Source organism: Monodelphis domestica, chromosome 1 (genome assembly GCF_027887165.1).
Source record: "Monodelphis domestica isolate mMonDom1 chromosome 1, mMonDom1.pri, whole genome shotgun sequence".
Taxonomy (NCBI): domain Eukaryota; kingdom Metazoa; phylum Chordata; class Mammalia; order Didelphimorphia; family Didelphidae; genus Monodelphis; species Monodelphis domestica.
Genome location: NC_077227.1, coordinates 148,360,653 through 148,383,280, shown reverse-complemented (window position 1 = coordinate 148,383,280; position 22,628 = coordinate 148,360,653). Strand labels below are relative to the sequence as shown.

The following is a 22,628-nucleotide window of genomic DNA, read 5'->3' as shown; positions in this document are numbered from 1 at the left end:
TCTTCGTTTGGGCTCATTTAAAAAATCCTGTTCCCTGGGGGCAGCTGTGTAGCTCAGTGGATTGAGAGCCAGCCCTAGAGACAGGAGGTCCTAGATTCAAATCTGGACTCAGACATTTCCCAGCTGTGTGACCCTGGGCAAGTCACTTAACCCTCATTATCTAGCTCTTACCACTCTTCTGCTTTGGAGCCAATACACAGTATTGATTCTAAAATGGAAGGTAAGGATTTTTTTAAAAAATCTCATTCCCTGAAAATGACTCCAAGTAACATTTCAATGTTTTTTTCTTATTTTTTATTGAAAAATATTAAAATGTAAATGACATGAACAAGTCTAGCTTATTCCACATAAAAATTTTCAAGTTATGCAGTACATTGTACACCGACAGCATCAAACCTGGACCTTTGCCAAAAAGAGGGGTGTGGGGTGGCCCAGGGCTTTAGAACCTAGTAATATATCAGAGATGGAATTCTGCTCAGGTTTTCTGATTTTAGATCTGGTAGTATGCCATGGAGTCCATGTCCTTGAAGTCCATGACCACTCTGCTTGAGAAAGCTGTCATCTTTGTCTAGGTAGATCCCAGCTTAAAATACCCATTATACATTTTTATTTTTTTATTTTTTTGACTGAGATTTTAGTTTGACTGACATAGGGAGGTCCCAGCAAGGAAACTCCCTCTACCTAATTTGGACTCTATAATTTGTAGTCTAAGGAGCTACCTGGAACCCTGAGAAGATAAATGACTTCACCAGATCATACTGCCAAGGTATGTCAAAAACAGGACTTCAAATTAGGTCTTTCTGATTCCAAATTCTAATTCTTAGCGTGGAGGAGGGTGAAGGAAGGGCAATATTGCAATCATACCCATTACAAAAGGCTTTGATGCACAGTTACTTTTGATAGGGAATAGTCTTGGCAGAACCATTTAATGGAAGATTGGGGTGGTGGGAAAACTGAAGGGACAGGATTAGGATGTACATGAATGGGAAGGTAGAGAAACTTAAAGCTAAAGAGTCAGGTGCTGATCCTAATTGAAAATTATCTCAAAGTAAAAATAAAAGTATGATGAGAAAAAATAAGAATGTGTCATTCAATTTTTAAAACATACACAAGTTTTTGGAATAATTGACTGTATAAGAGGGCAGATATATCTGTAAACAAAGACAACATTAATATTATTCTCCAGCAGCCTGGCTTTTACCAGAATTAACAATAATTAATATGTATATATTGTACTTTGAAATTTGTAAGGTGATTAAATATATTATCCCATTTGATCCCCACAACAACCCTGTGGGGTAGGAGCTGTTATTTCCCTCCCTATTTCAGAAGAGGAAATTGAGACCAACTACGTTAAGTGAATTGACGAGTTCCATCGGTAATAAGTGTCAGAGACAGGACTGAAATTCAATACAGCTTTTCATATGATCTGAAACTTCAGGGAGAAAAATAAATTATTTCTCTGGGTGACTTAAAAATAAATATATGTACAGTATTGTCTCCACATGAGAAAGGTGATTCACCAGGTGATGAGCAGCATTCTAGCCACTCACCAAAATAAATAGGCTATGGTTTAAAAGATCAACTTAGATAATAAACTTTCAAATTCTGCTTAAGAAATCCAGCAGTGTTTCTCCAAGGAGAGACGGTATAATACCTTCTCTTCTTTCCCATTTAGAGTAAATCTATACATCTAGTCCTGTAAACACATAGAAAAGTGCCAGGTGGGCACCTCAACCCCCAAAGAATGGGCTGAGCTTTCTCTTGACCTCTCCCAAAGTGCTTGTCCACCTGGCCTGGCTGCAATGAAAGGTTTGTACCATAAATCCCCAAGTCTTACTAGAGGGCAATTCTTTCAAACTGATCTTGTCTTTGCTTCTTTTATCTTCTCTCGGACTGATAGCTTACGAGACAGGGGCATCAGGGAATGCTTTCTCTGGGTGAAAAGTGACAAAATAATGAGCTAGAGAAACACTGACCACAGGCTGGGTCTAGTTGTCCATTCCCTCCCCTCTCTGAGGACCCCCTAGCCTGGAGTTTGGGAAGGAATAAGATTTCCCAGAAGGGCTATCCTTTCAAAGCGTACAAATCACATGCTATCATGGAATGATGACAAACATTTACATGGCTTTCTACACTTTCCAAAACACTTGGCTCACAATATCCCTCAGAGGTAGGTAGCATTATTATCCCCATTTCACAGCTCCTGAATGTGGGGCTCAGAGCCAGCGTCATTTCTAAGCAGTTACAGAACAATTAAGTGTTACAATTAAGTCTCTATTCCAGTGATCTAGTGCTTTTTTCACAATTCCAAGCTGATGTAACTGATGGCTCCCCAGGATCTCCCTCCAAGTTCTCTCTAAAGCGAGTCAGGTAACCCAAGAAATATGTTGTCCATGAGAATATCACCCCCTTGGGGACCAACTGGGTGAGAACATCCCAAAGAGAGTAACTCGAGCATTCTGTTCCTACCCCCAATTCTGTTCTTTACCAAACTGTGCATATGGAATAACATAAGTGGCTGAAATCACCTCTTGAGCCTGCTTACCATCAAGTCTAAATGCTGGTCCAAAAAGAAGAAATCTCTCCTCTTTGGGGGTGCCGCAAAAGCTCAAAGTTCCATTTCTCTGCAGAGACATCTTATGGGCTTGGCTGAGTTACTCAAAGGGGGCCAAGCTCTCTCTCTCAGATTTCCCTCCCGTAAATGGCTTTATGCCGCAGATATTCCTCCAAGCACTGGAGTGCACTGTCATCTATCTTCGGGTCAAACTTGTTGGCCAGCAGATGGTGACTTTGAAGCATGAAGTGTAGGTCTCCAGCCCCAAACACACAGACACCCCGCTGGTAGATCCCAGTACAGTGGGGATAGGGGGCCCCCTTTCTGACATCCCCATCAATGCCTTGCCACTTCACAAAGCGGGCAATGGCATTCAGGTCAGAGGTATGGTACTTTTCATGATACGGCACGGAGCCAGGCATCCAGGGCATCCTATGGAGAGTGGCCCAGAGATGTTCATCGGGGCTATAGGTATCCTTCACCCACTCAATGAGCTTTTGAGCTCTGGGGTTCTTAAAGAGGTGTTGGATAAAGTCTCGGGAAGCCACAAAATAGGCATTCCCTGTGAACATGGGCAAGCCATGGGGTGGTGGGGGCTTTATCTTTCGGGTCCGGAATATCGTATCCTTGACCTCATAACGATATTGCCAGCGGATTTTTTTGTACGTGGTGGGTATCTCTGATTCCATGCTGTTCTTCCCATTCAACACCTTAAGAGATCTCACTATCTCAGCATTTGTCTTTATGGGAAAATCAGTACCACAGGTATTCACCAGGTATCTCCAGGGCACAGAACTGTTGAGCAACTCCTCCATGCAATTCATATCTGCTTGTACTCTAGACCAGGATGCATACACCACTTGGACCAGGTTTTTGGCCACAAAGACATTTGGGAAGCATGATGTAATGGCTCCGACAGCCTCCTTGAAGGCTTCTGGAGACTTCTTATCTACATGGACACAGTAGATGTTCTGTGGAGCATACAGAGCCCTCAGAAGCCTCTCAAAGTTTTCAATCTTCTCATGAATCACCATTGAGTACGCAATGGGATAGTCCTTCTCCTCCTTGCTTAATGGAAACTGAAAGAACCTCCGATTGACCCTGAAGTGAGCACAGTCCTGAGTCATGTTGAGATACTGCGCCTCCGTCAAAGGTTTCCTTTCTGCCTTTTTCTCTAGCTTTATCAAGGCTGCCTGAGCCAGGGCATCAGGGTCCCCTCTGGTGATCCGAGAACAGTTGATGGAGTTGATGGGTGACAGCTTCAGGGACTGATAGAGCTCATCCTTGCAGGATTTTTTCCACAGGTCCAAGGATTCCACCCCCAAGTCACTGAAGTCACATTCCCAGTTGTTGGACAGTTTCAGAACAGCTGTGGCCAGGATCATGAGACTTCCAAAAACACACAGATACTGTTTCTGGCAGAACCATGTTTTCTTCAAATTCATCATGGAAAAAATGAAGTCTTCAGAAGGTAGAAATTGCTTAAAGCACAAATTAATAACTACCAGACTGTCAGAGCACAAATCTTATTCCAAACATCCAGCATCAGGGATATTTTTCTTCTTAATTTTCCTCTTGTTGACCGACAAGCTCAGAGCAAGTTTCATAGTTATTTGATAACAGGCTGGGTGTGAAGCATTTACACAGGCTGGAAGTAGAAGCCTGGGCAATCTATCTGCTTTGGGAGACAGAAAGTGAAGAAATGCCAGATCTGGTTTGCTCAGTGAGGTATAAATGTAATTAGTAAGAGGAAGTCCCCACCCTTCATTTTTCACTCTTCTCTCCCTCCTCCCTCTTCTACTGCATAGTCCAGTCTTATCTATAATCTAGCGTTTCAGGTAAATCAGGCAGGCAAAGCCCAAGGAACTGTATTCCTTTGTTTTTGAAAGATATTCCTCAGTTGTTTTTTGTTTTTTTTTGATATCAGAATGCTCATTTCAAATAGCCTTTAATTATCTGATTCTTAAAATATTTGAATGAAATATATTTTTCTGACAAACACTAGTTGCCGCCAGTTTTTTCTTCAGTCATTGAAGTAATGTGGTAAGTTGTCATAAGCTCAGACACCCATATTAACTACATAAGTATAGCCTGTAGATCAGAGATGCCCTCAGCATTGCGGACACACAGGCCCATTTTTAGGATTGTCACCATGATCAGGATCCTCACATCTGGGTAGTCTCATTTATTATTATGTCCTCAGCAAGATTTAATGCCCCTTTTATAGACAAGTGTTGAGGCCACAGTACAATGTTATTAGGACAATAATAATGAGCTGGTAAACTAAATATCCTTTTAGTTTAGTTCTTTTTTTTGTTGTTCTTCCCCTAAATAAACAAAATCTTGAGTGAAGCAAGTTCTCCAAATTTCATTTTGTAAGGGAAAATTTGGGGGCAAAGGAGACACCCAAGCTCAAGACCCTGTTGACTATCAGAAGACACTCCATGGGGGAGACTTATCCCTAAAGATCATATTGTAGTTGCCACTCCAAACAAGCTAAAGATTCCCTTCTCAGCTCCCACCCACTTTGGAGCTGCCTCCAAGGATTTCTCAAAATCTGTGATCTTAGCCACTCCATCCAGAATGAACTCACCCTCCCAGAGCCTAACTCTTTCCACAGGAACCTCTCACCCTGTTTTGCTTTTTGATTCTCCATCCATTTCTCCAGAGCAAAAAGGTCTTTCGGGAAGCTAAGTGTCTCAATGGATAATATTATGCCTGGAGATAGGGGTCCTGGATTCAAATTTGCCTTCTGTGAGACTGTAGGTAAGTCACTTAACCCCAATTGCCTAGCCCTTGCCTCTCTTCTACCTTGGAACTGATACTTAGTTCTTAGTTAGATTCTACAACAGCAGGTAAGGGTTAAAAACAACAACAACAACAAAAAAGTCCTCAGGATTTTCAACTGATTCCTAGTATACTTCCTCCCCTCCCCTCTGCCTCTCAACCCAGTCACTGGAAAAGCAGGTCACCCAGAGCCTTGTAGATTTCTTAATCATTTTCACTCTTACCATGTGGGAGTTGCTAAATAGAAAAGAGGTTCTGAATTTGTTTCAGCATTTCCCCCCAAAACTGTGGCCAGTCTAGTTGTTTGTCAAAAACTATGTGTAATTATCCAAAGCACATGAATAAATTCAGTCAACCTTTTAAAAAAAATTTATATTTTTCTGGTTATGAACTTTAAACACCAAAAAAGAAGAAACATTCATATTCAAAGAACAGAAAATGTCATATATGAAATTGTGGATCTCTATTATGCAAAAGTGCATAACAAATTGAACACTTTACAGGCCTGTGTCTGTTTCCTATTGAACTTCCATCTATTTTGAAAAATACTTTAATGACATTTTTTTTACAATTATAACTCCAGCAGCAGCACCCTCCCCCCCCAAATAAAAACCCCACTCATAAAAAATACAAATTTTATAACAAAAAAGTGTAATTAAGCAAAATAAATCCATGCCCCAGAATGTGTCTCCTTCTGTACCTTGAATCTGTGATTCCTTCCAGGACGTGAATAGCAAGTTTCTTCATACTATTTCATTCTATTCTTTCTATATCTGTTGTATAATTTCCTCGATGAGACTGAAATATAACAATGATTTTAACTATGATTTCCACATACCTCCTTTTAGTCTTTAATTTGTTAGATTGCAGTTTTTTTTAACCTTTTCTATTTTGTGCCCCACTTTATTAGACTTAATAGGCAGAAAAAAATAGTTCTTAAAAAGACATGGCTTATCTGCCTGATACAATGAGAAAAAAATATTATATTTAGAGAAACATAGTTTTTAACTTCTTTCAAAACACTTTCTTGCCAATATCTGAAAGTAAAAGACTAAGTAAATCAAGGCAAACAAACAAAAACACTTTGTGAGAAGGCTTCCTACCTGAGTTTGACTTGGATCCCGAGAAATTTCCCTTTTTTCTTTGTTTTCTTGGAAAGTCAAAGTTCCATAAGCCAGATTTTCTAAGAAATTCCAACACTTGTCCACACAGTTCCTGACAAGGGGCAGAGATGGCTGGGTTGGGTATTTCTGTGTCCTTTGCTGTTTTTGGTTGGAAGGAAGAACTGGGATCTGGGAGGCCACTGAGAAGTGCTTCCTCTGGTGGGAAATGATCAAAGGTCTGGTCGATAAGTAAGAAAAACTCTAAGATTGAAAATGATCAGGTTTTTAAACGGTCTCAAACCAGGCTCAAACTCCTGACTTGAACCCACAGAACCAATAAAAAACCAGTAAAAATAAAATAAACAAAAACCCTCTGACAGGTTTTAAACGGATCATTTAAAAACAATTGACAATAGTGTTCTCACTTTAGTACCTTGTCAACATTGACTTGTTTTGATCTAATGCAAAAAAAAAATTTTTTTTTCAAGTACTTTGGAAGAATAGGCAAGTAATCATTCTCAATTATCTCTAATATCTTTGCAGAATTTTTCCCTTCATGCAATCAAGATAACTGTTGGTTCCTTTTGAATAATAATGGCAATCACTAATGAAATGCTTCAGGGTGTTAAAAAAAAAGGATAGGTCATCTCTTTCCATCCATTAACTTAATCAGTTTCATAACCAAAATTTAAGAGTCTCATTGTGCTGAACTGCAAGCCATAAAGTCAAAACCAAAAATAAAACCTACCCTTAAGAAGCTTACACTCACAAAGAATAATAATAAATAAATAAAAAGAAGCTTACACTACTGAGGGCAAAAAATGACAAAGGTACAAGTAAGTTCACAATACAAAGTAAATATTCCACAAATACTGTATCTACTATGTTCAACTCATATTTCTATGGCTTTCTGAAGTTGTAAACCTAGGAGAAAGGCACTTGAAATATTATCCTCATTCTACTGAATTAGGAAACTGAGGCACAGAGGCTAAAGGGTGTCAACATGGAATCTAGGAATCCCAAATTTGTAGCCTAGTGGGATCTGATGAACCCCAAGTTTTAGGACTAGCTTATAGGTTGAAGACCCCAAAGCTTGTACTTGTTCCCTGTTCTCATGGGAATCTACCCTGAAGGGAATCCCAGGCTAGCAGTTTCAGGCTGAGTGAGGGACATTTAGGGGAACAGGTAATCCACTTCAGGTGGGAGCTAAACCCAGTCAGAAGTCAAGTGACTCTTCGTTCCCAGAAGCCTTTTCCCAGTATATCACACCCCTCCTTCCGAGGATCGAATTTGGGACCTTCAGCTTGTGAGACTGACACAAAGAGTCACTCGATTTAGGATTGGGTTTAGCTCCCACCTGAAGTGGATTGTCTGTTCCGCTAAGTGTCCCTCACTCAGCCTGAAACTCCTAGCCTGGGATTTCCTTCAGGGTAGATTCCCATGGGAACAGGGAACAAGGACAAGCTTTGGGGTCTCCAACCTATAAGGTAGTCTTGAAACTTGGGGTTCATCAGATCCCACTAGACCACAAGTTTGGGGTTCCTAGATTCCATGTTGACAAGGGTCATCCTTGGAAAGAATGTTTCCGGGGATGAGAGGACCTGAACAAGTTATGTTACTTTTTATTTGTTTTATTTTGAGCAACACTTTTAACCACAGCCTTTTTACAGATTCTTCCTCCGTAAAAATGAAGAAGGAGGGAGGAAGCTAGGTAGCTCAGTGAAATGAAAGCCAAGCCAAGAGACAGGAGGTCCTGGGTTCAAATTTGACCTCAGACACTTCCTAGCTGGGTGACCCTGGGCAAGTCACTTCATCCTCACTGCCTAGAGCACATCTCCTCCCACCCCCACTGAATATTGAAAAATTATTTGCTTCAGGAGGCCAAAGAGATTTTTGACATACTACTTGTGCTCCATAATTTTTAGCTGTTATATATAAGGCATATATATGTCTAAGATGTAATATATATACATTAAATGCAGGGGCAAACGATTATACTAGAATATATCAGTTCTTTCCAATCTTCAAATTGGGACTTGGCATCGAATGCCCCTGCTGTGGTTCTGAAGTGATCAATCTGCAGTGAACTAGACCATGAAGACTAGTCTGCCAACCTGCTGATAATCATGTATCTCATTTTCAATCATTGATGACTTAATGTTCTGACTAATCAGTTTTTGAAAGGCGTGGCTATACTTGCACTAGAGAGCTCTCTCTGGGACAAAGAATGTCTGAAGAGTCAAATCAGAGAAGTTATTTCTGTGTCATCCATAGAATCAAGTTATTAGCAACATCGCATAAGCATCAGAACATGACAGTGTCATGGAAGGCTGACCACAAATGAGATTGGATTGAGTGCCCAAACAACATATAGACAAGTCTGGAAGAGAACGGAAAGAAGGCGTTTATTTGGTGCATCAACCCAGCCAAAGCCCTAGTGCTATTCATCAAAATAAAGAATGGTGGGGACAGTTGAGTGGCTCAATGGTTTGAGAGCCAGGCTTAGGCATGAGATGAGAGGTTCTGGCTTCAAATATGGCCTCAGACACTTCCTAGCTGTATGACCCACAGTATAGTCTTATAAATACTTTTCCCCATTTATTATGTGTTTATTTGTTTGTTTATTAGCTTTCATGAGTTCACAAATTTATTATTTTGAGATTTACGGGATCAAGGAATGGGGCTCTACTTGGATAATATCCTCATCTAATTCTGGGACTTGTAGCATAATAGAAAGATTTGGATTTTGAATCACAAAGTTTGAGTTCAGGTCTAGGCTCTACTATGTATTTGTTGCTTATGTGACCTGGAGTAAATCACTGCATTTTCTGGATTCAGCTATTTTGCCTATAAATAAGACAGAAAGTGAGAGAGAGACTAACTGCCTTCTGAAGTTCCTAGGAGTGCAGTGCCTGGCACTGGGCAGGTACTTAATGAATATTTATTGGCAGATAAATCTCTGAGATTATGTCCCAGCGTGTCACACACAGCCAGCCCAAGCTACCCTCTGGTGCCTTTGCCAACACCAACTCAGTACAACTCAAAAAGATGGAGATTCTAGGGATGAGATAGTAATATTGACCCTCTCCCAAAAAGGAAGAAAAGAAAATTGATAAATCATCATAAAATACACAGAAGAGAGAAAAAGGGAGTTCAGAAGGGGTCATAGATAAGTAAGGAAGTGTCAGAATTAACACTAATTTTGAAATATACTTTAGAAAAACAATCTAAGAATTTACATATGATCACCATAGCAGCCATGTGCTTGGGTTGAGGACTCTGTAGGACAACTGGTAAATTTATTGAAACCTCTGCTAATTTCCTCTGTCCCCAGATAATGTTTATCCTGGATTCTAACACAGACTTTTCCTTTTTCTAGAAACACAATATCATCTACTTACTGGATTGCCAACCACTGCTGAGTCAGTCTTCTTTTATAGAGATTTTTCTGGCTTTGTGGTCTTTCTTCCCATGGCAACTCTATTTTGGGGTAGTTTGTCTTATAATTCTGGATTAAACTATTCATGAATTTCCAGGGTAATGGTTCATCTTGCCCTGAGTCTGAGAGACACAATGCAGAAACCATACCCTGAATGAATATCTATTGTGCTATGCATGCTAGCTACCATTAAGATCACTATCTTGGGAAATCCCATTCTTGATACCTGAGCTGATGTATCATCTGGCAGGATTAGTTTTATTCCCTGAATTGAACTTCCAGGTAGCATTTAATCTGTTCTCAAAAACGAAAGGTAGAAAATGGAGGTGAGCCTTCCCAATCTAGCTTGACTTCCATGACTCTCCAATTACACCACTGGATTTGTGCAATCCCCTTGTGGATTTTCAGAAGTTACCCAACTTAGTATTTCAAGACCTGCAAGACTAAAGGTGATAATTTATCACAATATTGTCATCTATTCCTGGGACCATGGATCATCATTGCTATTGCTGTTCAGTTATTTTCTGTTCTGTCTGATTCTGTGAGTTCATTTGGGGTTTTCTTGGCAAAGATACTGGAATGGTTTGCCATTGCTTTCTCCAGATGATTTTATAGATTGAGGCAAATAGGTGTTAAGTGACTCGCCCAGGGTCACGCAGATAGTAAGTGGCTGAGGCTGAATTTGTACTCAGGAAGATGAGCCTTCCTGATTCTAAACCCAGTGCTCTAACCACTGTACAACCCAGCTGTCCTCCTGGGACCCTAAGTAGCATATTGAATTAATTCTTTACTGGCTTTCTCTAATATGGAAATCAACAATGGCTATTTGCCCTGTTGGAGAAATGTCAATTTAAGGAATAGGATTTGGCATTTCAGGAACACATAATCATAGGTCAATATGGAATTGGTTTAGGACACACCTATATTGGTAAGAAGTCTGAAGTAAATCCTTGAGCTTTAAGGATAATAATATATTACTCCATACCCAAGTTTTTTATACTGGCAACCTTTCCAATAGACTTTTTGAAATATCCCGTGTGGAAATTTAATATTAATCTGTAACCTGTTTTGACACCCCAAAATGGCCTTTTTGATTTTAAAGGAAAGGAAAAAAAATTGATTTTAAGATTGAAGCTTCAGACTTATCTCTTCCCCTTGCTGAAGTAGGTTAGAAATAAGTTCTTTGTTTATCTGTAAACAAGCCTCTTGGAAAGTAAAACAACTAAATAAAATAGGCAGAGTCAGGTGAAGAAAAGTGGACACATGTTCTGTGTGACCATTCTAAATGTTTTATGACTCCTGCTGTGCATAAGATCTGCCTCTTGTCCACAGTCAGGGCAGAATAACTCAAAGAGGCTTGGGAAGAGGACATCACTAAGAGCATAAATTTTAGTAGGGGAAGGAAGTGATCCTTTTTTTTCCTTGGAATCATGGACTGAGGAGATGTGTGGTTTGCCTGAGGGGTGGGGGGCTGGTGCTGCCAGCCCCTGGAGGAGGCAGCTGGCTATATGTGACAGGAGCCTTTTTTGTTTTTTCTGACCTGCTTTCTATTATTTCGTAAATTATTATAAATTAAGATACGGTGTCCAGAGAATTTTAATCATGACACAAGGCATTGGAGAATGGCAGTAGAACTTAAATTCAGCAAGCTCAAGCAATGATTTTACTTCATCTTTTTTATTAATATATCTCCAGACCCTACTTATGAGAAAGAACACTATCCACATCCAGAGAAAGAACTGTAGGAATAGTAACACAGAAGAAAAAACATTTCCTTGATCACATGGTTCGATGGGGATATGATTGGGGATGTAGACTCTAAATGATCACCCTACTGCAAATATTAATATTATGGAAACAGGTCTTGATCAATGATACATGTAAAACCCAGTGGAATTACTCATTGGCTACAGGAGGGGGAGGGAGAAGAGGGAAAGAATAGGAGTCATGTAACCATGGAAAAACATTCTAAATTAATTAATTAATTAATTAATTGAATTAATTTTTATTTTATTTATTTTTTATTTTTTAAAATTAATTAAATTAGAATTTAATTTAATTTAATTTAAATCTAATTTAAAATTTTTTCTAAAAATTTAATTTTTTTAATTAAAAAAATAAAAAAATAAACAAAAAACTAAAAGAAACACACACACACACACACACACACACACACACACACACACATATATCTCCGGACCCCCATAAGTAATTCAACACATCTATTCAGTGTTTCATTAGAAGCCACTCTCAGGTATTTTGGGAACTACATGTATCATTCAATATCTTCTAGAACATACAGGCAATGTGCCTAGTCTTTTGTGCAATGGGCCTATCTGGATTCAGGAAATCCTCTACCACTCTTGCTAATTTCTGAATGGGTAAGAATAGCATAAGACTTGAGGTGGTAGGGCTACTACTACCTAGTAGTAGTTCCCTTCTAAGTTTAGCTCAAGTATTGCCTCTTCTGAGGTCTTTCTTGATTCCCCAAGTTGTTGGTGCTTTTCCTGTTCCCAAATCCCTCCTATTTACTTATCTCTGTATATCACCCCTCTCCACTGAGTAGGATCTAGTTCATGGTAGGTACTGTTTGGTACTTGAGTCTTTGTGTTTCCAGTGCCTAGAACAGTGCTTGGCATATAGTAAGTGCTTTTTGAATTCAATTGAGGGCTGATGCCCAATAACGTGAGTTGGAGAGGCAGGGCAGGGGGGCATAGCTAGGCATATTACTCTTAAAATAGGATATAATTTTCCTTTTTAAGATTGACATTAAGGGTTTTTTTTAATTGAAGGTTTCTTTTTTCTTTTTTTCTGCCTTCCTCAATGGCAATCCCATTAGAAAGAGAAATCCCTTATAACCCACATTCATAGTCAAGCAAAACAAATTTTGGAATTGGCCATATGCAAGTAATGCATTTCACTTTGTTTTCTGAGTCCATCACCTACCTATCTGTAGGTAGAACCAAGAGGGCTTCACCAAAGTCATCCAGTGCAAGTGGGAGCAGCAATCTAAAGTCAGAAGTAGGTAGGAAGATGGGTCAGCATGATATTTGTATCAGAGTTTTTGTGTCAGACAAACTGTTACCTGACTCCCATTTCATAATTCCTGCTGAGTCTTTTGGATTCCTTTTCACCCAGTGAACCTTGGCTGGATCCCAGAGCAGCATTCAGGTAAGCCTGTGGTATCACAGCTTGGGGTGTACCCTTCTTTCTACCCAGCATATATTTTCCTTAATCCCCTGTCCCATTATTTGTCCTTAATTATAGGCACCTATAAAAGAAGGGTAGGGCTTACTTACATACTTTCCTTTTATGGTTCTCCCCAGCAGAGATCTATCTCTTCCTTCTCTGAAGTCATAGTGTTATATTGCCTGGACCACTCACTGATAATCCTCTTTTACATCATGGCAATTCTTGTACACTGTTGTCACTATGAAGGGAAAAACAAACAAAGCTATGGAGAGCAGGGGAGAGCACCCTTCCGGTAACTAGGCTTTTTGCTCCTGGATGGGCACCAAGAACACCAACAGTGTAGAGGAGGAATAGAAGAGCAGAAAGACAACACCACAATCTTCTTCCAATCTCCTTCCAATTCATGGAGCACATAGAGTAGTCTCCAAAAAGGGGCCCCCCAAGAGAAGTGATTTGATCTAAATCTTGAAGGTAGCTCAGGATTTACACCAAGTCCAGACAGAGGAGACTGTCTGGGATGCTAGCTACTCAGGGCACGGGTGCCATGCCCCACTCTGATAAGCCTTACTTTGCTCAGTTTTTCCCTCTACTACTCTTCACTTAGAAAAAGACCTTCAGAAACCAACTCCATAACCAACTCCAGAACTTCTCCTGCTCCTGGGTAAAGTACAGTATATAGTAAGTGCTCTACTCTGTAAGTACCAGGGACACAAATAAGAGTAAAAATAAAGGATTTATATTATAATGGGGAAAGAGAGCATATAAAAGGGAATGGGAAAGTGGGGGAGAGGAAGTATCTGCTTAGATACAATTGAGAAAAGTCCAGAGTCAGGAATAGAGCCAAGAGAGGACTGATGAAAGGTCACTGGGCACTTCTTCAAATGGAAGATCTGGGAAGTAAATCATCCATCAGAGGAGAGGGCACTGGCATCTTTCAGACTGAGAAATTCCTCAGGTAGAGGTGAAGTCTGATTTGGGGATTTGATTTTGATATTGCTTCTGTCACCTTTGTGTCTGTTCTTTCCTGATCTTGGGTGAAAGAGTCTATTGGAAGAGCATTTACATTGGAGTAGGATGCAACCTTCTGACCTTCGAAAGGTCTAGAGACTTAGTCACCAGAAGCCTAGGAGCTGATCTGTGCCAGATTTTGCTGATTGCTGATCCTTGTGAGCAGCTAAGTCCTGAGTGACCTTCTTGACTTAGTAAGGAAGGGATTCCAGACAGCCCAGGAGAAGCAGTGACTCTTACTTTAGGAAGTGAACTTGGTGGAGCAAATTCTTCCTAGAAGCCACTTTTAAATTTCAGTCCAATCTCTTCAAGGATTGAATAGCATAGGGCAGAGTGTACCCTTAAGTATTGAGTCCAAGTTTGTACTTCTTGCTCTATTTCCTCAGTAAATATCACTTTGCAAAAGCTAATTTATGTTAAATGGCTAAAGGAAAGGGGCACTAATTACTGGCAGTAGGAGAGAATACACTGAAACCTGGGCTTGAACTTCTGGAATTAAAGAGGCCCTTTCTTGACCCCTAAGAGATTTATAGAACCCTATAGGGAAGATGTAGTCTTGCTTAAGGACTTACCTGATCTATGAGAGTGAAAGATGGGATAAAGATCCTCAGAATTTTGACCTACAAATGAATGAATGAAAATAAATTTGTTAAGTACCAACTAAGTGGTTAAGTACTAGGAATACAAATACAGAAAACAAGACAATGTTTTAGAGTTCCCATTTTAATAAAGGAAGCAACACCAAAGAGGGGAGTGTTGGTCAGAAAGTGGTATTTTGGGTTGAGAAATTATAGGGATGGTGAATGGAATCACTGGGTAATTAAGTGTCACACCTGTCTTTTCCAGAATGGTATTGTTATTTTGATTACTGTTTACCCAGCCCAAAAGAGGAGGCATGCTTGGAAGCATCACCAGAAAATGTCTAGCTGCATCATGGAGGATCTGGAAGGTTCTAGATTTGGTGAAATCTCACCAATAGAAGTAATTGACCTTATGGCAGGAGCTGTGGTATCAAGAGAATAGCAATAGCATGGCAATAAGATTGTCAGGGAGAATCAGTAATAATATGATAATCCTCATAGGTAAAATGAGGAAATTAGACAAGGTGACTTCTAAAGTCCTTTCTTGTTCTAAGTCTATGGATGATATACCTATAGGCCAATCTGTATTCTATAAAGATAACTGATCTGAAATCCCATTTCATTCCTCTAAGGGCATACTTGTGGACTCCACGTGTTGTATACAAGCAGTTCCAAATTTAAAAGTGAATCTAGAAGTTCTTTTGTAAATTGGCTATCCAAAACTTTAACGACAGTTTCCCATTGCATCAATTTTATAACTAATCCTCAGGTTCCCAGGCTGGCCCATAAAATTTCAATTTATCAAGTCAACAAATGTTTATTAAGCACCTCTGTGCCAGGCACTGTATTTGGCAACCAATATACATTTGGAATGGGGATTGGCACACTTACAGAGTGCCTTTGACATCCTTTCCCCATTTGGAGAGACTGGAAAGTATGCTTTGAGGAATTTCCTCAACTGTAAAATGGGGATAATTATAGCATCAACTTCCCAGGGTTGTTGCAAGGATTAAATTTGGTATTGGAAAGTGTTTAGCACAGTGTCAGGCACATTGAAGATACCATATAAATGCTAGCTATTATTGTTAGGAAAGGATTCAAAACATTTTTTTAAAATATTTTATTTGATCATTTCCAAGCATTATTCGTTAAAGACATAGATCATTTTCTTTTCCTCCCCCCCACCCTCCATAGCCGACGCGTAAATCCACTGGGCATTACATGTTTTCTTGATTTGAACCCATTGCTATGTTGATAATATTTGCATTAGAGTGTTCATTTAGAGTCTCTCCTCTGTCATGTCCCCTCAACCGCTGTAGTCAGGCAGTTGCTTTTCCTTGGTGTTTCTACTCCCACAGTTTATCCTTTGCTTATGAATAGTGTTTTTTTCTCCTAGATCCCTGCAAATTGTTCAGGGACATTACACTGCCACTAATGGAGAAGTCCATTACATTAATTCAAAACATTTTATGAAAAAAGGTAGGAGAAGAGATGGTGACGCCTAACCTCCCTCAGATCTAGAGATAAGCTTGTAGGCGGTACCATCTATATGGTCCAAGAGGAAAAGAAGCATTGACATAGCAAGAAATGAGACAGAGATACAACACCTCTCTCTAGTTCTTTTAATGTAAACATACATAAATATGCATATACATACATATAGGTAATTTCTTTCTTCTTTGAGATGCTAGCAAAAAAATTGTCTGATGTTGGAAGTGACAAAAGAAGTGGTTTTTTGATCCTTTCCTACTTCTCTAATAGTCCTATAAATCTGGTCTGTTATCCTTCTTCAGAAAAATAAATTGAAAGATGCCATCTGGTTCCTATCAGAGCCCATAGAAGGTTACAACACCCACCAGAGATTACATCTACTCCTGTAGCTTTTAGGGCATTTTCCTATGTAGTGACCCTCGACACTTCCCTTGATAACTTAGAACTCATGTCTATTGGCATGATATTTTCCTACTATCATTTACACTTCTTGGAACTCTCAGCTTCTACTGATGTCACCAATTATTCTCTGTTGTGGTCATCCTGGAGATCAAGGACTGTTTTTTATCTTTCTTTGGATCCTCAGCACTTAGTACAATGCTGGGAACGTAGTAAATGCTTAATCAATATTTGTCAGTTGATTAGTCTCCATACCTTTTTGCATAGCATGTGGCTTTGCTTTTGGTTCTTACCTCCTTTATTTCTCCTCAGTATAGCAGTTTCTGTCATCACATTTCTTCCTGATCTCATGTAGAATTTGGTTCTTCTTGAAGTTGCCACCTGGTGAGGGAGGGAGAGAATTTGGATTGCAAAAGGTCAGATAGTAATTATAAACATTTTTTTTCTATATGTAACTGAAAAAAATAAATGGAAAAGAAGGACAAGAACTAAAAATTTAAAAAAGGATTTAGGAGAGGCAGCAAAGCAACATATATCTATGGGTATTAAAAATTAATTTAATGTTTGTATTTTTTCTTTTCTTTTTATTTTTTCAGCTACATGTAAAAATACTTTTTGACATTTTAAAATTCAATTTCTTCCCTTCCTAACCCTTTCCCACATCCCTGAGGCATTGAATAGACTGGTATAGGTTATACCTGTACTTCCATGTAATACATATTTCCATTTTACTCATGTTATGATAGAAGATACATATCATATATACAATGGAAATCTCATGAAGGATATATAGTGGGAGATGGCAAGCTTTGATCTCCACTCAGATTCCAACAGTTCCTTCTTTGGCTGTGGTTTAGGTGCTTTGTTTTATATTATATCACTCCCTCTAAAATTCTCCTTAGATGATATAATACTTAAAGAATCCTAGAAAAATCAACTAAAAGACTAGTGGAAATAATTTTAACCACTATATCAAAGTTGCAGGGTACAAGATAACCCCACATAAATCATCAACATTTCTAGATATTTCCAACAAAACTCAGCAGCAGGATCTAGAAAGAGAAACTCCACTTAAAATCACTAGACAATATAAAATATTTAGGAATCTGTCTACCAAGATAACACAGGAATTATATGAACACAACTACAAAACACTTTTCACACAATTAAAACTACATCTAAATAAATGGAAAAACATTAATTGCTAATGGGTAGGACAAGCTAACGTAATAAAAATGGCAATCTTATCCAAATTAATCTAATTATTCAGTGCCATACCTATCAAAATTTTCTTATAGGATTAGAAAAAATTATAATAAAGTTCATCTGGAAGAACAAGAGATTAAGAAAATCAAGGGAAATCATAAAAAAAATTGTAAAGGATAGGGGCCTTGCTGTCCCAGATCTCAAAGTATTCTATAAAGCAGCGGTCATCAAAACAATTTGGTACTGGCTAAGAGACAGAAAGGAAATTCAGTGGAATAGACTTGGGGTAAATGACCTTAGCAAGCTAGTGTTTGATAAACCCAAAGATCCCAGTTTTTTGGAATAAGAACTTACTATTTGATAAAAACTGTTGGGAAAATTAGAAGACCGTATGGGAAAAAATAGGTTTAGATCAATATCTTACACCCTATACCAAGATAAATTCAAAATGGGTAAATGACTTAAATATAAAGAGGGAAATCATAAATAAATTAGGTGAACATAAAATAGTATACCTGTCAGACCTGTGGGAAAGGAAGGATTTTAAGACCAAGCAAGAGATAGAGAACATTACAAAATATAAAATGAAGGACTTTGATTATATTAAATTAAAAAAGTTTTTCATAAACAAAACCAATGCAACCAAAATTAAAAGGAAAGAAACAAACAGAACATTTTTATAACAAAATTCTCTAAGCCATTCCCCAATCTACAAATGGTCAAGGGACATGAATACACAATTTTCACATGATGAAATCAAAACTATCAATAAGCACATGAAAACATGTTCTAAATCCCTCCTGATTAGAGAAATGGAAATAGAAAGCAACTTTTAGGTACCATTTTACAACTAACACACTGGCCAATATGACAGCAAAGGAAAGTGATATATGTTGGAAGGGTTGTGGCAAAATTGGGACATTAATACACTGCTGGTGGAGTTGTGAATTGGTCCATCCATTCTGGAGGGCAATTTGGAACTATGTGCAAAGGGCTTCAAATGACTGTCTGCTTTTTGATCCAGCCACATCATTGGTAGGTTTGTACCCCCCAAAAATAATAAGGAAAAAGACCTGTATAAAAATATTTATATCTGTGCTCTTTGTAGTGGCAAAAAATGAGAAAAAGAGGGGTTTTCCATCAATTGGGGAATGGTTGGACAAATTGTGGTATCTAATGGTGATGGAATACTAGTCTGCTGAAAGGAAGAAATGAACTGGAGGAATTCCATGTGAACTAGAAAGACCTCCAGGAAGTGATGCAGAGTGAAAAGAGCAGAACCAGGAGAACATTGTACACAGAGACGGATACACTGTGGTACAATTGAATGTAATGGACTTCTCTACTAGCAGCAAAGCAATGATCCAGGATAATTCTGAGAAACTTATGAGAAAGAATGTTATTCACATTTAGAGAAAGAACTGTGGGAGTAGAAATGCAGAAGAAAAACATTTGATTGGTCATGTAGTTTGATAGGGATATGAGTGGGGTTTTGATATTAAAAGCTCACTTTATTACAAATATTAATAACTTGGAAATGGGTTTTGAACAATGATACGTGTATAACCCAGTGGAATTGCTCCAGAAGTGGGGAGGGAAGGGGGGGAGGAGGAATCATGAATCATGTAACCATGGAAAAACATTCTAAATTAAAAAAAAATCCTCCTTAGTTCCCAAGAGATAATACAGGCCATTTCATTTTCTAGGGATCTACCTCAACACTACAAGGGGCAGGCAGCCAGGTGGCACAGTGGATAAAGTGCTGAGCCTGGAGTCAGGAAGACTTACTATCCTGAGTTCCAATCAGCCCCTATTGCTGTGTACCAGCATCGATATAAGAGATAAAAGTATATTCCAGAATATTAGAGAATGAAACTAAGGAAAGATTTTAGAGATATCTAACTGTGTGACCCTGGGCAAGTCACTTAATCCTGTTTGCCTCAGCTTTTTTATCTGTAAACCACTCCAATATCTTTGACAAAAAAACTCCCAAAGGTGTCCAAAAAGTTGGACACAAGTGGACAACAGCATAACAAACTCAGTATCACAAGCCTGAAGGAGAATAACAATTTAGAACAGAATTGTCAGACACATGGCTTGACTTGGGAACTGGATTAAAACTATAGGGAAATAAATAACCAAAAAAAATGCAATACATGATTACATAGACAAGGCTATTATGTAGTTTTCTAAGTTACAGTACCTTAGCAGGGATCCTTATATATAGCATAGAGGCCCCCTTTCTATTTGGAAATGACACCACTGTTCTAAGGTCCATGGGATGGCAGAGGAGTCACAGCCCAAACAGTAGGTTCAGCTCCCAAGGACCAACACATCTGAAGCCTTCCCTTGCACTACAGGATGTTGTCCTGACCTGAAGGCTGCTAGCAGTAAGCCTTGACATCAAGAGCAAACTTGTCCTTTATACCTCAAATAGGGACTGAGTTATCAATTATTAGAAGCTATTTCCTGAAGTATCTGGAGGTGCTCCCTTGCCTCCAGCCCCCATTGCTGTGTACCAGCATCAATATTAGACGTATATTCTAGAATATTAGGGAATGAATCTTAGGAAAGATTTTAGAGATATATAGCCCCCTTTTAATAAGTAATGAGACTAAAGTCACACAGGTAGTTAGAGAAGGAAACCAATCTGATCTTTTCTTGAGCATTACTTAAGCACTGTGCTTAGTTCTAGAAGCTGTGAAAAGATTTCGTTTTCACCTGACACCTCATTGTATTTAGCCTTACATTATAAGGCATGTATTTAAAAAAACCCTTATCTTCTGACTCAGTTCCAAAGCAGAAGAGCAGTAAAGGCACAGGAGTTGGGGATAAATTATTTGTCCAGGGTCACACAGGTTGGAAGGGTCTGAAGTCGAATTTGAACCCAAGATCTTTCTTCTCCAGATCGGACTCTCAGTTCACTGAGCCACCTGGCTGTCCCAAAGCTTGTATTTTTGAGCATGGTTTGTTCATTACTCAATAAAACCTGTCTCAAAGAATCACAGAATATTGGAACCAGGAAATACTTTAGAGATTCATGACCTCTCTTCCTGTTGTTGGAATGACAGTTTCACCATTCTTCATTTGGCCTTTGAGCTCTTGCTCCCTTTGGTGTGTACTCTACCCTCACTGAACTGTAAGTTCCTTGAGGAGATAGGCTATGTTTCTTTTTGCTTATATTTGTTTTCCCAGCACTTAGCCTAGATCCTGCTACTTAAATTAGTATTTATTTCCTTCCTTTTCTTCCTTCGTGCTACAACACCCAGAATATCCTGTTTGTTTAGGCAAGAAAGAAGCTTTTCTTTGATCCCTCCCATTTATTTATTTAAGACTCCTTAGTAGTTCATCATTGATTTGAAGGTTTGCTTGTCATTGTCAAGCCCTCAGGAAGCAGAAATCCTAAAATGGAATCAATAACATTAATGATAAACAAATATTTATTAAGAGATTTGTGCTAAATGCTGGTGACTTAGAACACGTTTGCCATATCAGAGAGGAGAAAGGAGAGGATTTGGCTCAGAATTAAAAAAAAAAAAGGTTATATTGTTTTTACATATAGCTGAGGAAAATATTTTAATTTTTAATTATTTGATTAAGTTATTTAATTAAATTAATTGAATAATTTTTTTTCTAAAACCCCACTTTCTGTCTTGGAATCAATACTCCAAGGCAGAAGTCTAGTAGGGGCTAGACATTGGGGATTAAGTAACTTGCCCAGGGTCACACAGCTAGCACGTGTCTGAGGTCAAATTTGAACCCAGGATTTCTCATCTCTAGGCCTGGCTCTCAATCCACTGAGTCACCCAACTATTTCCTTAATTAAATAATTAAATAATGATTTAAAAATCTTAATGGTCATTTTATAAAAAAAGATGATGAAAGGTGAAAGCATGGTGTTTATAATGACAAGCACAAACAAGGACCCATTTACCCACATGAAGAAAGGATAAAACAGCTTACTTAATAAGATTCTGATGGTGGATTTATAAGGGAGAAAGTGTCCTGTTCAAAAATCATAAGTATTTTGTACTGTGAAACTCATTTCCCTGTGACAAAGAGGGATGACTACCACACAAATAAATACCCCTCATAGATGCCTAGATCCTTTTATTCTAGAATTCTTTGATCACAAAATAGTGTTCTAGCCACTGATAGGTTCCAGCAGAGGCAGAATAGCATAAGTGATAGGGCCCCGGAGTTCTAAATCTATGATCTTATGGCTGACTTCAATGGGTTTTTTATTTCATTGCAGGTCCTTCTGCCGATGGTATATACAGAAACTCATTCTTGACTTGGAATCAAGAAGACCTGGGTTCAAATTCTGACTCAGACATTTATCTATGGGACCCTGGGTAATTTGTTTGACACCTTTGTTCTACAGTTTCTTCATTTAGAAAATGAAGAGGTGGGACTTGATGGCCTCTAAGGTCCTTGCCAGCTCTAAATCTATGAAATGACGATCTTCTCCCTATCTTCATGCAAATTCTTCCTCTTCTTCTTCTTTATATTACATGAACATTAAAGGAACACATAGATTTACCACAATTTACATAATGAAATAATTTCATGGAATAGGGAGATTAAATGTTGTACATGGGGAATATTAAGTAGGTATTTTTGGCTAAAACCATAAGATGGTGAAAGGAAACATGTGCAATAAACTTGGAAAGCTTGACTCAGGATAGATGATGCAGGGTTCTAAATACCTGATAGAGAGGGCTAGAGTTTATCTGAGAGGAACCACTGTGGTTGCTGAAGGGACTGACCTGATCAGACATGTATTTTAGGAGCATCAGTTTGACATCTGTATGGTGATGAGGAATTGACTAAAGAGGGAAAACTTGAGTCAAAGGCACCAATTA

The 22,628-nt window shown here is 38.6% G+C and overlaps 1 protein-coding gene across 1 annotated transcript; it reads right to left on the bottom strand.

Moving 5' to 3' along the window:
- Window positions 1–259: 259 nt before the first annotated feature.
- On the bottom strand, window positions 260–4,245 carry GCNT3 (glucosaminyl (N-acetyl) transferase 3, mucin type). Its single transcript, XM_007479504.3, has one exon. The coding sequence runs from the start codon at window positions 4,003–4,005 to the stop codon at window positions 2,686–2,688; it is 1,320 nt and encodes a 439-aa protein (XP_007479566.2). The 5' UTR covers window positions 4,006–4,245; the 3' UTR covers window positions 260–2,685.
- Between the last annotated feature and the right edge of the window lie 18,383 nt (window positions 4,246–22,628).

Coding starts and splice junctions, on each gene's coding strand:
- GCNT3 (XM_007479504.3), bottom strand. CDS start 4,005: ATGATGAATTTGAAGAAAACATGGTTCTGCCAGAAACAGTATCTGTGT.